Here is a 16,118-nt window from a genome sequence, read left to right as displayed (position 1 = left end):
AATTTTGACCGTAGCAGTTTGATTCCAGTACAAATTTTTAATGACACGAATATCTTTATCATCTATTCCGATATTTTTCAGTATTTGCATTAATTTTACATGCTGTACTTTATCGAATGCCTTTTAAACATGCAAATACATATTTTCTTTGATCACGGCATTTTTGTAATAGGATGTTAAGCGCAAAAAGTGCCTCCCTGGTACCCACAGCATTTCTAAAACCAAATTGGGTATCTTCGAGATCTTCTTCGCATTTGCGTCTAATTCTGTTGTGAAGTATTCTTAGGAAAATCTTAAGAGTGTGGCTCATTAGGCTAATTAATCGATATTCTGAGCATTTTCTCGCATTGTGTTTTTTAGGTATTGCGACAAAGATGGATTTGAGCCAATCTGTGGGAATCACTCCGGTGTTATATATTGAATTAAAAAGTCTTACTACTACTTTTATGTTATCATCCTATATTAGTTTCAGCAACTCAGTTGGTGTATCATCTGGACCACAAGCTTTTCTAATTTTAGCACTATTTATAGCGTGTTCTACTTCGCATTTCATAATTTCTGGGCCGTCAGTACAGTTTTGGTAGAAATCGGCAATATACAATTCGGCAAATTCATATTTACTATCATATTAAAATTTTAAGATTGATTTTAATAAATTTTGTAAAATAAACAAACATTGCAGACTTAGTAGTAGTTTATATCGAAACCTAATGAGATCTAATATAAGAGGGATCCAGTCTGCACAGCATTAATTTTAGTATTATACAATACGAAACCATCAAAACCTGGGTAATTTTGGTTAATATTGTGTGGTATTAAAGATTTTAACACAAAGCAACACATTACAATAAATAATTATTTATAATGTAAAACAAAAATACAAAGGAATTGTAATTACAGTCTTTTCAGATCGTACAATTATTGTACTTAACACTTGCACTTCACACACTCAAACAAACAAGACACTTAAAGTTCATCGTGGTCCTCATCTTTGGAGTCAGCATCTGCATCTATTTGCTCTTCTTCCGAAATACCGTCTTCGGGTAAATCTTCTTCTTCTTCAATTTGTTCGTCTAATGGCACTCCAAGTGTTTTCCTCATCATCGCTTCAATAGAGTCAGCGAAATCTAAGGTTTCCTGGAGCATATATCCAGATCTAAAATAAAAAAAAACAATTGATTATTATCTACAACGTAACATGACACAAAAGAAATAATATTAGATACAAAGCATTTTCAGCCATTTAGGGGGCGTTCAGCCGTTTAGGGGGCGTTCAGCAGTTTAGGGGGCGTCGTAACGCAGTTAGGGGGAGGGGGTCTTGTAAAACGTTACGGTGCATTGATTTTTAACTTAAATAAAAAAAACTACGGAATCAAAATCTCCCAAGTTTCGTTTATTTTTTACGGTGAAGCCCTGGATTGTACCTTCATTTAGGTTCAAATGGAAACTTGGGTATTACGTAACGTTTAGGCAGGGGAAAGGGATACAGAAAAACGTTACGGTGCGTTACATGGGGCGGGGGGTCAAAAATCTTCAAAAATTGCGTTACGTAATACTTGAACGCTCCCTTATTGAATTGCCCTCTTCCCATCATCCAAGCGCTCTTCTCATAATATGCTCCCCACATGTTAAATAATTGTGGAGACAGTTGTATGATACCTTGTTCTGGATGGAATTCGTTTGAGAGTGTATCGCGCACTTTAACTGTTCCAGTAGTTTGTTCATATAGTTCAGTTATAAGCCAAATTGAGTGTTGTTGTATGCCTACTTCCATTAGTATCTGCCATAAAAGTGTTTGACCCTGTCCTACAGAATATATAGAACAAATGTATGATGGAATATTGAATTCACTATATTTTTCTATTCCATTATTTCTATATTATATTCAGAAGGTGTTCTCGAGTATCTCTACCTTTGGTAAACCCAGTTTTCACTTAGGCAATTTCTCTTTTATAGGGCCATATTCATATGTTTTAATCGTAAACCTAGTTGGAGATGGGATTTCAGTGTTCTTGCTTATTATTCTGCCATCATAAACTCGTACAATATATCTCGACTGCTTATATCTGGTTGTATCGTGTTGCACCCTCATTAGTAATTAATAAACATTTTATAATTCCTTTTCATCGGGTTGTTTTACGGATAGATCATCTTTGGTTATCTTTGTCATATGTACCAGTAATTGAGTTTCCAAAAAATAGTACCCACTACACTTAGACCACTGCCCACATTTTTTTAATCAGTACTGTTCGTATCTTTGAAAATCTACACATAGTTTGTCTATTTACATCTAATTTGCACACTAGTCAAAATCTAATTCATTCAGTTGTTCTGAAAAATGTAATTCACATAGTTTTTCTGGAAAACATTTTACATTTGTATGGAAACAATACAGTATTACTACTTTAATGCAATATTCCCTAAACAATATTCGCTCCGTGCCTGACCGACGCGACACCTAGCGTCGTCAGCTGACATTTTGAAGTTAAGCATCTATGATAAATACATATTGTGAAGTTGCAAATTATTAATAATTAGTTTTTTAACGATACTTTTCCAATATATGTATAAAATGGATGTAGTATTAAGAACTGGGTTTTTAACATCTAATTCATCACAATTTATGAACAAAAAGGGAAAAATCTATCCCCGATTTTAAACTATGAGGAGTAATTCAAATTTACCGCGATGTAATGCTTGTTTGTAATTATTCCAACTGCAGACATGTTTACCTACTCCACTTAATTATCAAATTTGGACACTATTAACATTTATGAAATTTTGACACTATTGTCTTTTAAATTATCAATTTTAAACAATCAATTTTAGAAAAAAATCACAAGAAAACTTTTTTGCTCAGAATGTCCCAAATTATCTAAAAAAAATTGTTCGAAGTGAAAAAATTATTTTTGTGAATTTGTTTAAAAAAAAAGTTTAAAAAATTTTTCGACCACTGCACCGCCCGGCACCCTGTGGATATGTTATAAGGACCTCTTTTTGAGTAAGTTTGTGCAAAAAAATTGAATCGGAATAATTTCACTAACGGGGGTGACCATACCTCCTGGACTAATTGTTAGATAATAATTAAAAATAACAGCTTTGTAATAAAATAATGTAGGATTACATTCGTTTAAGTTATTTTATTTTATCATAAACGCGAGCCGAAAGCCAGTTAAGTGGAATTTGCCTAATAATAAAAAAAAAACGCGATAGATCTATAGGTTCAGCATATCATGGCCAAGTGACAGTAGTCAAAAAGTCAGAGAAAAGTCGAGTTGACATTAAGACGCTGATGATAGGGGGCAGACGGCCTTTTTCATCAGAATAAAGACGACCGACGAAATAAGATAGCATATTTTTGATATAAAGCCGTTTTAGATGTTCAGTGTTAATTGCCGTTTACATTAGTTGTTGCATTGTCCTTGTAATTTACGAGTAAAGTATTTGCTGTATCCTAAAATCGACCTGTACCCAAATAATCAACCCTAGACAGATAGAAGATAGAAGACAGATATAATAAAGATAATCAGAGATATGGATTGAACGTGAGATCGACTGACGCTGACGTTTAGCCGCATATTGCCGTGCCGATATTGTTTTGAATGCTGATATGTTCTGAATGAAAACACAATGACGAACTCAAGCCTATGAAATGGTAATAACGAGTTAAACTATTAGAGACGATTTGCAAGGTAAGAGTTTTTTTTTGCAACATTGTACCAAGAGACTAAGACGATAAGAAGATTGAACGTTATGTTTTCAATGACATGTCCCTTTTGTTGATGTGCTGATGCAACAGAAAATTCAGATGAACTTTGAAAACACGTTTTAAGAAAAAGTTTTTTATATGAATGAACGATTAATTGATCTTGATTTAATTTCGTGTCCATTATAAAAACATTCTAGTATATTTTTTGTTGACGATATATTTTCGTTTTAAGATTAGGAAAACGTTAATTTTTGTAGGTTTTATAGCACAAATACGCATTACTAAGGTTATTTCATTTTTTGAAAAGGTTTAATTTTTGCATGCTTAGTTTTTTACGTAGTTATAAATATGTGTTTTGATATTGTTGAATATTTTTTGAAAATATTTTATTATGGCAACTTTAGGTTCTATTCGTAATATTGACCATAATATTACTCACGCTAAGTTGAGAGTTGTTAAAATTTTGCATTACATTTGATTTTCCACTGAAGGTGAACTTCGAAAAACTAGAAAAGCTTTGCGTGCTTTTCCTGGTTTTCGGCTCGACGACACTTCCGAACAATTTTTGAGTAAATGTAACGATGTAAGTGAAAAATTGGATCTTCCTGATTTAATTGCGATATGCCAAATTCTTGATTTAAATTATAAAAACAAGAAGCATGACGTGGTTGTTCGCATTTGTTCCTTTTTGAATACCTTCATTAACGACGACGAAACTGAAAATGACGAAGAGGAGGATGACGTATCAGATATAGACGAAGACGACGAAAGACGAAAGGAAGAAAAAAGACAACTGGAAGACGAAAAAATACGATTGCAAGGAGAAAAACTACGATTGGAAGACGAAAGACGGGAAAATGATGAAAGACGAGAAAAAGAAAAACGACGATTGGAAGACGAAAGACGGGAAAATGATGAAAGACGAGAAAAAGAGAAACGACGATTGGAAGAAGAAAGACGAAAAGACGATGAAAGACGCGCAAAAGACGATGAAAGACTTGAAGAAGAAGAAAGACGAAGACGTGAAAGGCGAAACGGCGAGCTTAGACGAAGACGCGAAGGGCGAAATTATGACGAAGGACGACAAATATGTGATGAAAGACGTAGATATGAACGAAGTAATGACGAAGAAAGACGAAGATACGAAGAAAGACGATATGACGAAGATATTCACGTACATGAAGAAATTGGAGAAAGAAGCTATAGCACAAGCAATAACGCTGAAATTAGATTCGCGAATAATGGAGTGACTGGTACAAGACGACAGGAATCATTTGCATTAAGTTTTAGAGATGTGGAAGACAGAATAAGATCATTTAATGGAAAAGATTAATATCCTATTCGCACGTGGATTATCGAGTTTGAAGAAGTAGCTGAGATAACAGGATGGAACTACTTACAAAAATTAATCTATGCAAAAAAATGTTTAAAAGGACTTGCCAAACTGTTTGTGCAGTCAGAAAAAGGCATCAGAAGTTGGCCTGATTTGAAGAGATGTTTAATCGAAGAATTCGGAGTACATGTAAATAGTGCACAGATACATAAGATGTTGATGACGAGACGAAAAAAATCTGATGAGACTGTACAAGAATACATGATTAAAATGAGAGAAATAGCTAATAGAGCTTACTTAGAACAAGAAGTTGTTATAGAATACATAATTGATGGAATACAAGACGAATCATCCAATAAACTAGTGTTATATGGAGCAAAAGATTTTGCAGACTTTAAGGAGAAAATTAAACTGTATGAGAGGATACACGGTAGGGAAACTACTGGACAAGCTCAAGGCTTTAGAGCAAATAAAGAAGGATCTAAGAAAAACGAGGACATCGTTAAAAATGAAAAAAGAGAGAAGAATGACGGGAAAAGAGAGAAGAATGACGGGAAAAGAGAGAACAACATTACTTGTTTTAATTGTGGAAATAGAGGTCACAGATCTAATGACTGTCCAGATAAGTCCAAGGGAACGAAGTGTTTTAGCTGCAACAAATATGGCCACGTTTCAAGTAAATGTCCCAATAAAAAATCGATGAAGGCTGCTACAGAAAACACAGCTTTGAATGTAATTGAGGTTCAGCCGAAAACAGCGCTTAATCTTACAATTAATCAGATCACACTAACAGCTTTATTTGAGACAGGAAGTGATATATGTACGATAAGAGAAGATGTGTATGACAAATTCTTTAATGATATTTGTTTAACACCCGACACCATAATGTTGAAAGGCTTAGGAGAAAATGCGAAAGTTAATACATTAGGATCATTCTCGACACAAGCTGACGTTAACGATGAGAAGTTTGATCTAAAATTTCATATTATCCCAGAAGCTGCGACATCTTTTCAAGCAATAATTGGAAATAATATTTTACAACAAGCATCTGTTAGTATAAGAGATGATGGGATAGTATTGTGCAAGAGGACAGACGAAAACTTTATTATGCACATTATGCTTGACGAAAAATACAAAGAAGATGAAGTAAAAGTAGCACATATTGAAGACGAAAAATATAGAGAAACTGTTAGGCAGTTAATGGAAAGTTATGCACCAAAGAAAACGAAGACGACAGAAATTGAAATGAAAATTGTCTTAAAAAACGAGGAACCAATTTATGAAAGACCCAGACGATTATCTGTTCCTGAAAAAGAAGAGGTAGATACGCAGATAAATGTTAAACGAAGGCATAATTAAACCTAGTTGTTCGGATTTTGCCAGCGCAATAGTATTGGTAAAGAAGAAGGACGGTCGGACAAGAATTTGCTGCGATTATAGAAAAGTAAACAAAAACATAATAAGAGACAGATTCCCACTTCCCCTCGTTGAAGACGTGCTTGACTGTTTACAAGGTGCAAAAATTTTTAGCACAATTGATTTAAAGAACGGATTTTTTCATGTTCCCGTAGAATCTAGTAGTACTAAGTACACATCGTTCGTCACGCCCAGCGGACAGTTTGAATTTCTTAAGTGTCCATTTGGACTGTGTAATAGCCCAGCAGTATTTCAGAGATTTATTGCTCACATTTTTAGAGAATTGACGGCTCAAAAATACGTAATTTATTATATGGACGATATTATCATTCTGAGCGCTGATATAGAAGAAGGGATATATAGATTAAAATTGGTATTGAAGTTAGCACAAGAATATGGACTGGAAATTAAAAAGAAGAAATGCCAATTTCTGCAAAAAAGAGTAGAATTTTTAGGATTTATTGTGGAAGACGGAAAAATTCAACCAGGTGATGCGAAGGTCATAGCAATAAAGAAATTTCCTGAACCTAAAACTCAGAAGCAAGTTCAATCTTACTTAGGTCTTACAGGTTATTTTCGAAAATTTATAGCCGGATATGCAAACATTGCAAAATCGTTAAGTGACTTATTAAGAAAGGATGAAGAATTTAGGTTTGACGACAAGCAAAAGAAGGATTTTGAAACACTAAAGGAAAAACTAATAAATGAGCCGGTGTTACACATTTATCGACAAGGTGCTTATACGGAACTTCACACTGATGCAAGCCAGCATGGTTATGGAGCATGTTTACTACAGCGGTCTATTGATGATTCCAAGCTCCACCCAATATATTATATGAGTAAAAAACCACACCTGCGGAAGAGAAGTACACCAGTTACGAGCTAGAGGTACTCGCTATTATAAGAGCGGTGAAGAAGTTTAGAATATATTTACTTGGGAACAAATTCAAAATTGTTACAGATTGTGATGCCTTTAAGCGAACTATGGGCAAGAAGGATCTTACAACAAGAGTTGCACGATGGGCACTGATGCTAGAGGAGTACCAGTATGAAATTGAGCATAGAAAAGGTACTCAGATGTCTCACGTGGATACTCTTAGCCGATATCCAAAAGTTTTAACGGTTACAGAAGAAGATGGTGTAATACAAAGAATTAAAGTGGCTCAGGATAAAGACGAGCACATCAAGGCGATAAAACAAATACTTCTGACAGAAGCATATGAAGATTTTTACTTAGAACACGAAATATTATACAAGTATGTCAATGGATTAAAACTGTTAGTTGTACCGAGAGATATGCAGACTGAGATAATAAGAAGAAGTCACGAGTCAAATCGCGAGACGTACACCGGAAAACAAAACTCCGGGTATATAAAACAATAATCAGGCCCATAGTAAGTTATGGCTGCGAAACATGGGTGGTGACACAGAAATCTGCCAATGCATTAGATGTGTTTGAAAGAAAATTATTACGTAGGATACTGGGCCCAATAAGTGAAAATAACAACTGGCGAATTAGGTATAATAGAGAAATATACGAGCAATATAGCGAACCAACTCTAGCACAACACACTAAACTGCAGAGATTACGGTGGGCAGGGCACGTGGTCCGCATGCATGAGAATAGAATCCCCAGAAAATTGCTGAATGCAAGAATGCAGGGAAGAAGACATGTTGGAAGACCTAAAAAGAGATGGGAAGACGAAGTCGATGAGGATGCCAGGAACTTCCTGGGAACGCGTTCATGGAAAAGAACAGCGGTAAATCGAAATGATTGGAGAAGCTTATTGAAGGAGGCCAAGGCTCGATTTGGGCTGTAGTGCCATTGGATGGATGGATGTCAATGGATTAAAACTGTTAGTTGTACCGAGAGATATGCAGACTGAGATAATAAGAAGAAGTCACGAGATAGGACATTTTTCTGAGAAAAAAACTGAGGAAGTGATAGTTAAAGACTTTTATATACCAAAGATAAAAGAGAAATTTAAAAATGTTATTTCTAACTGTATAGCATGTATATTAGGAAGCAAAAAGGAGGGAAAAAAAGAAGGAACACTTAATCCCATACCAACACTAGATGGTCCACTGCACACATACCATGCGGATCATTTGGGTCCATTGCAGTCTACAAGTAAGAATTATCAGCATATACTTGTAATTATAGACGATTTTACCAAATTTGTTTGGCTTTACCCGACGAAGTCGACAACGACGAAAGAAGTTATAACTTGTCTTGAAAAGCAACGAAGAATATTTGGAAACCCTTCTCGAATGATAACCGACCGAGGTACAGCATTTCGATCAGAGGAATTTGAAAGATATTGCCAAGAAGAAAACATTCAACATGTTCTAGTCACAACTGGAGTACCACGAGGAAACGGTCAGGTTGAACGAGTGAATAGAACAATTATCCCTGTTCTTACGAAATTGAGTTTAGAAGAACCTACGAAATGGTATAAGAATGTTGACAGGGTACAAAGTGCATTGAACTCTACTTATCAACGAAGTATAGATACTACACCTTTCGAAGTATTGGTTGGCGTAAAAATGAAAAATAAAGAAGACATTCGAATCAGAGAACTCAAGATACCGTGGGTCGACAATGAAAGTGACGAATCCGAGTCGGATTCTGAATAGGATGGCCGAGTGTAGGATTACATTCGTTTAAGTTATTTTATTTTATCATAAACGCGAGCCGAAAGCCAGTTAAGTGGAATTTGCCTAATAATAAAAAAAAACGCGATAGATCTATAGGTTCAGCACATCATGGCCAAGTGACAGTAGTCAAAAAGTCAGAGAAAAGTCGAGTTGACATTAAGACGCTGATGATAGCGGGCAGACGGCCTTTTTCATCAGAATAAAGACGAACGACGAAATAAGATAGCATATTTTTGATATAAAGCCGTTTTAGATGTTCAGTGTTAATTGCCGTTTACATTAGTTGTTGCATTGTCCTTGTAATTACGAGTTCTACAATAAAGTTTGCTGTATCCTAAAATCGACCTGTACCCAAATAATCAACCCTAGACAATCAGAAGATAAAAGCCTACAATAATTACAAAAATCTCTTTAGGACCTTCAATAAGGGGTTTGAAACTTGATTTGGTCACTTTTGAATTTCATAATAATAATTTTTAATCGATTTTAAGCCTTGAAAATGGCCATTTTAGCATTTTTCAAATTTTTAATCGCATATAACTCGACAACGATCAATTTTAGAAAAAAATGACAAGAGACCTTTTTTGCTCAGAATATCCCAAATTATCTAAAAAAAATTGTTTGAAACGAAAAAATTATTTTTGTGAATTTGTTTAAAAAAATTGTTTAAACAATTTTTCGACTACGGCACCGCCCGGCACCCTGTGGATATGTTATTGTCCTTTTCATGAGCATTTTTCAGTGCGTAACAAATGATAGGAAAAAGGGTAAGTCCGTGATAATACACATTTATGACATTTATTCTAACATGACATTTTAGTTAAATCTGACAGTTGTCACATTTTATTTTCAATTTGGAATAAAAACAAATCAAATGTGTTTCTTGCATTTATAAAATGGTATTTTCTTTGATTTGTATAGTCTTATAAATTATACAGATATTTGTAATATTATCTAATTAAAAAAAATTATTTTTTTTATTATGGCGCCATCTATCGACAACTAGAATAACTGGAATAAATGTTGTAAATGTCTGTAATCACGGACGTGCCTTTTTTCTGTCACATACAATTTAATGCGTTAGAAAGAAATCGAAAAACTGTGACGCACTGAAAGATGATCATGAGAAAAAGAATATAAGGACCTCTTTTTGAGTAAGTTTGTGCCAAAAAAAAAAGAATGTGTGTGTGTGTACTTTGTACGCACGTAAGAAGTTATACTTCTATTATATAATTTCAAAGAAATAAATATACTTAACAGGTTATTTGTATTTTATTTAAATATTAAACTAACTTTCCTACCCAGCACTAAAAAAAATAAAAAAAAAAAGAATATAAATCGTCCGGGATTTGAACCCGGGACCTCTCGATCTCCGGTCACACGCTCGACCACTGAGCTAATTCCCTTTGCTTTGACAGGTTACAAGATTTCTCATGCATACTGACAAATTTAATAGACCAAAAGTGAAGTATACAAAAATACTTAAATATACTTACTATTATTATAAAATATCTTATTCCCGAGGAAGACAAATCCAAAGACACAAAAATTATAATAAATAATACATTTACTAGAAACACTAATATATCCTTTTAATGACTTATTTGCGCTGATAGCGCTGATACATACATATTATCTTGAAAGATTAGCAACGAACTACATACTGTCTGTGTGCGCATGCGCCCGGCATTATAAAATTTCACTCTCGATCGTAAAGAAGTATAACTTCAAAAATCAAATCGGAATAATTTCGCTAGCGGGGGCGAGGATACTGCCCGGTATATAAGGTTAATTAATTATATCGGCAATTTTTTTGTGTTTTCTGAGTTATTTCTTTATTTTTTAGATTTTTAAATAAAATAACTGTTGTTTTTATAACTCTTTAGCGAATTGGTACTAGTCTTATCAGTTGTCCGATACTGATTACTGCATTACAGTCGAAGGCCGACATGGTCAACCAAAAAGGAAGTTGAATCTGGGGATTTTTATAGTGAAATTATTTGGTGTGAATCAGTCTTTTGAGTTTATTCCTCTTATAAGTAGTTTGTAGTTGTAGTTTAAATCTTTTCTCTAATTTATTTGTCATTCTTGGATATCTATAAAAATTACACTTACTTTTTTGGCTATTATTAGCACAATTAAATATTTATGCAACATTGATTTACCATTTTTGATAAAATTTGTTATACAGACAATGACAATAACATTACAAAAAATCGCCAAAATTGTCAGATTTCGCCGCTACTCACGCTGACATCGTTTCATGTACCCCCACCATGGTCACACACGGAGCGAATAGACTTAGCTAAGACAAATTATAAAAAATCTGAGATCAATTTGAAAAATAATTTAATCAATAAATTGATTTACCTCAACGTGGCCGTTCTGAACATCATCTTGGCCATATCTTTCGCTGTTGGGTCACTGGAATCATCAAGTACTCGTTTAAGAAGTTCTTTCATCAAAGGATGTCTCGGATTAATTTCCAAAGTTTTCTTCTGGTTAAGGTAGTAAGTACGTTGTGGATCGTCAGATTTTTGATGAGCGTTGGATAAAGCCAACCTTTCCATATTTCCGGTCCAGCCGAACAGACTAGCAACCAAAGCGCAAGGTGAGTCAGACAATCTTTCGGAAACGGTTGCCTTTGCAACTTCATTCTTCAATGCATCATCGGCTAACCATTTGGTGAGAGGTTCGAACGTTTTCTTTAATTGTTCCAATTGTTCTTTACCTCCTTCGGTTTCGGTTAGACTGAAACCTTCTTTAGCTACATTCTGGAACTTCTTGCCTTCGAATTCGGGAATTGCAGAGATTGCATATTCATCAACAGCTTCAACCAAGAACAATACTTCGTAACCTAAAAAAATATACATAAATAAAATAAACAAAAATCATAATTGTCTGTCTTTATTTAATAAATTTAACATTTACCAAAGGTGGAGAAGAAATCGACGCAAACAAGTAATGAGATTTATCAATAAATAAAAGAAACAGGGGAGACCCTGGGAACAGCGAAACATGGAGAAACAGGTGAGACGCTAAGAATACCGAAGAGGAAGAGGAAGACCTCAAATGAGATGGATCGACGACATCAAAAAACACGCTGGTTCCAAATAGATGAGTATAGCCCAGGGCAGAGAATCCTGGAGAGAAAAAGGGGAGGCCTAATAGGCTATAAATAGAAAAGAAACAATAGAATCATGGCAATCATAACCTATTCTTTAATACAAGGAATATGTTTCTATATGTAGACAAATATAATAAATATATAAATAAAAAAATGTCAAGTTCCCTATTGTTGACCTGTTGTCGGCTGGGTAGAAATTTTTCTTTATTAAAACATTTAATAAATGTTATCATAATTAATGATCCTTGTGGGATCGGTACTCATCTGAGGGACCGCAGACGTTAGTATTACATAAGCGTCTCTTTTTAAGACAATGATGTCGACTTTACTAAGTAACAAGACATTTACTAAACACACTTACTACACATTACTCCCCTGAGCTAGTGATAGTAATTACGCGGCTAAAAGTTCCAGATAAACGCCAGAAAACAAAACAAAAAAAATTATACAATAAAATACGGAAAAATGCACAAAATCTAAATAACGAATATAAATAACATTGGGGGCTATGCTGTATCCTTTACGTAAAGTGATTACGTACATGTGTAAAGTTCAGAATTACGTACATCAGATTACAGTCGTCAAAACATAAGTGTATAAAGTGGTATGATGTATGAAAAAAATTACGTATCATGTTATTAGGGTTCTGTCATGTCCTGACTGTCAGTTAATTCATGTTAACCCAACTTTTTGCTTGTTTTTAAGTTTAATGTTTATATTTTGAAAAGATGAATTTTGTAAATCGGTTATTTATGTACTTAAATGCTGTGGCAGAAAGACATAATTTAAATCTAGAGTGACTTCAGTTACGAGATGGATTACGAGACAACCAGTAATCCGTTTTTATGAGATATTTCAGTGCCAAAAACTATTACTGTGATATAAAATTAAATAAAACATTGTAATTACTACTAGATTAACAATCTTATATTTTTATGTTTAGTGATAATGTTTAAAATTTAATGGACTAAGCTCATGTTGTAAGTTTTTATGCTTCTTTAATACAATGCTTTTTTGTCTTAATTTCATTGTATTTACTGAGAAAAGAATTATAAATTTATTTTAGACTTGATGAAACAAATAAATTTTGCGAAAGCTTGATATTAATACATTCACTGACACAACTGCATATGAAGTCACTCCTTAAGAAGATGTGATTACATGTGAAGTGTGTCCGTTAATGTGTCTACAGAGTTTTTTTTTTATTCTGCCCCGTAACTTAATGACTGCAACCTCAAAATACAGATAACAGACACTAAGAATTCAGCTTTTTCACCCATTTAGTGAAGATGTTTTGTTTACAAATCAACATTATCAGTTTATCTACATTTCTGTATACTATACCGCTATACCTACTAGAGGTGTATGCTAGCTTGGGAAAAGATCACTACAGGAGCAATGCAACCAATTTGTGACAATAATGTCAGAAGATCCTAACGATTCCAGAGCAACAACTAACACATCCAAGAAGGAAGCTACAGCTACCTGAGGAAAGGAATGTTTCAAACAATCAATGTTTAGAGTTTTTCAAACAAGGAAAGGTTAACGTAGACCTATTCTAACTTGGCTATACTGTACTGATGATAGCTAATGAGTCAGAGACATGTGTCTGTCTTCACATAGTATATCTTAAACATACTGTATTTTTTCCATCCTTGTTGTGAGACGTGCTGATATATACTTCCTACTTGATTTTACTGTCAACTCGCACTGACCATGAGGAAGTGGCTCAAGCACTTCAAAAAATAAAGGAATCAGGATATTCCTGGGGAAATGTGGAAGCCATTAGAAGAGGCAGGAATAAGTTGGCTAATACGTTTATTTAATAGAATTATGGAAGTTGGACAAATGCTAAACGAATGGAGAAGCAGTATATTTGTACCCATTTATAAAAACAAAAAAAAATACAATAATGAACAAACTACAGTCATAAAACTACTTAGACACTTCATGAAAATATGGGAGAGGCACAGTAAGTACTCGGTTCTTATTTATACTCATTAGTTTTGGATCGGTAAACAAGGGAACTGCATAGACCTGGATAATGCGTACCAAAAAAAAGTTGATTAAAATAGCTAGCTGAAAATTATTTGTTAATAGATTAACAGTGTCTAGTCAGACAAACTTTGATGTATGGGAACAGGGGAAGTATTAATTGTGGAATAAGTTAAAAATTTGGAACGTCAGACTTTGAAAACGTTTTATGTATTTTGTCGGACAGAACTTCCAATTGATTTGTTTCCATTTCATTACTCTCATGCAAAAATCAGACTGGTGTTTATCACCAACTGGGCATTTTAATGAGTGGAACAAGAAGAACATGTCAAATGACAGGAATCATGTTGGTTAGTAATATCAGTCTGATTTTTGCATGAGAGTTTAATGAAAGGGTAACAAATCAATTGGATGTTCTGTCTGACAAAATACAAGGGAGTTTTAGTAATCTACGTTCCAAATTTTTAAACTGTTCCACAATTAAAACTTCCAGTGTTTGCGTACATCAAAGTTTGTCCGACTAGACACTGTTAAGCTATAGGGCTTTTCATTCACAGTCATTTGTTTTGAGCTTCTGTCATATGCCGTATAATCCGTGTATAGGGCTTTTCATCGATTGTCATTTGTTTCGAGCTTCTGTCATGTGTCATATTATATTAATATATCTACTTCATATGTCTTTGGTTTGTATCATTGGTATATGCCAATAACGTATGATGTAGATATATTAATATTATGAGACACAGGACAGAAGCTCGAAACAAATGACTGTGAATGAAAAGCCCTATATTAATATTATATATAACATGACAGGAACTCGAAACAAATGACAATTGATGAAAAGCCCTATTAGCAAATTTTCAGCTTGCTGTTAATCAACTTTTTTTGATACGTGGGATCCAGGCCTAGCAGGGTAAGGGTGCACTCACTAAGGAGACCAAAGGATGGTATCCTCGCCTAGAACAGAGTATCCTACTACTCTTCATTTTCGTGAACGATCTCATCGCATTTAACATAATGCATCAGGTGATCCATGATATGGTAGGAGGGATACCAGGGAGTGAGGGTTGGCGCTTCGTTGTGAGCACAACTTTACATTCCCTGGTACTTACTGTATCCTGATGATGTATGTACTGTTAGTAATTAGTAGGAAATAGTGAAAGCTACTTAGAACAAAACCAAAAATTCATTTTATGATATAATATATTGAAGTACTAAACAACTAAAAAATCACTTAAAAATTAAACACTAAACCAATTAAACTAAAAATCAAATACAAGTCTATCACACAAACAACTTGGTTTCACAAATAAAAATAACAATATTTATTAATATAACATAAACATTTTCACATAACCAAACTAAACGGCAAGTAATTTTTGTTTAGAAAAGTTTAAAATTACGTTTACGCGTGCGTTTACCTAAAAGAAATTACATACGAAGGTAGGCAACCCCTTGGATAACATTGATACAGCATACCGATTTTACACACAAGATTACAGTCTGTAATTTGAGTTTACCGTACGTAATCACTTTACGTAATGGATACAGCATAGCCCCCATTATGTGCTTACCTTTACGTAATAACCTTTCAACGAAGGGTGACTTTGAAACTTCGTCTTTGGATGACCCGGCAATATAGAATATTTTGTCTTGCTTTGGTTTCATTCTCTTTACGTAATCCGACAAGTTGGTTAAACCGCTTCCGTTGGATGACAAGAATTTCAACAATTTGGCAAGCCTTGTGCGATTGGCAGGGTCTTCGATAGCTCCCAGTTTAATGTTGGTAGAAAATTCCTTCCAGAATTTGTCATATTCGTCATCGGGAAGTTTTTTCAACATATCAAGTACTTTCCGAATCAATTTTTTCTTAATTACCT

At 34.2% G+C, this 16,118-nt stretch overlaps 1 protein-coding gene across 2 annotated transcripts in view; it reads right to left on the bottom strand.

The window, feature by feature from the left end:
* Window positions 1–836: 836 nt before the first annotated feature.
* LOC114331369 (endoplasmin) overlaps window positions 837–16,118 on the bottom strand; it is a 41,457-nt gene continuing 26,175 nt past the window's right edge. For both annotated transcript variants that reach the window (XM_050649595.1, XM_050649596.1), the window contains exons 9-11: window positions 15,813–16,116; window positions 11,487–11,973; window positions 837–1,156 (exon numbers count right to left, since the gene is read on the bottom strand). In XM_050649595.1, coding sequence (XP_050505552.1) covers window positions 967–1,156; window positions 11,487–11,973; window positions 15,813–16,116 — 981 coding nt within the window. In that variant the 3' untranslated portion in view covers window positions 837–966. The remainder of the gene's footprint in view (window positions 1,157–11,486; window positions 11,974–15,812; window positions 16,117–16,118) is intronic.

Source organism: Diabrotica virgifera, chromosome 4 (genome assembly GCF_917563875.1).
Source record: "Diabrotica virgifera virgifera chromosome 4, PGI_DIABVI_V3a".
Classification (NCBI taxonomy): domain Eukaryota; kingdom Metazoa; phylum Arthropoda; class Insecta; order Coleoptera; family Chrysomelidae; genus Diabrotica; species Diabrotica virgifera.
The sequence above is the reverse complement of the archived record's forward strand: the minus strand, read 5'-3'. Positions and strand labels throughout refer to the sequence as shown.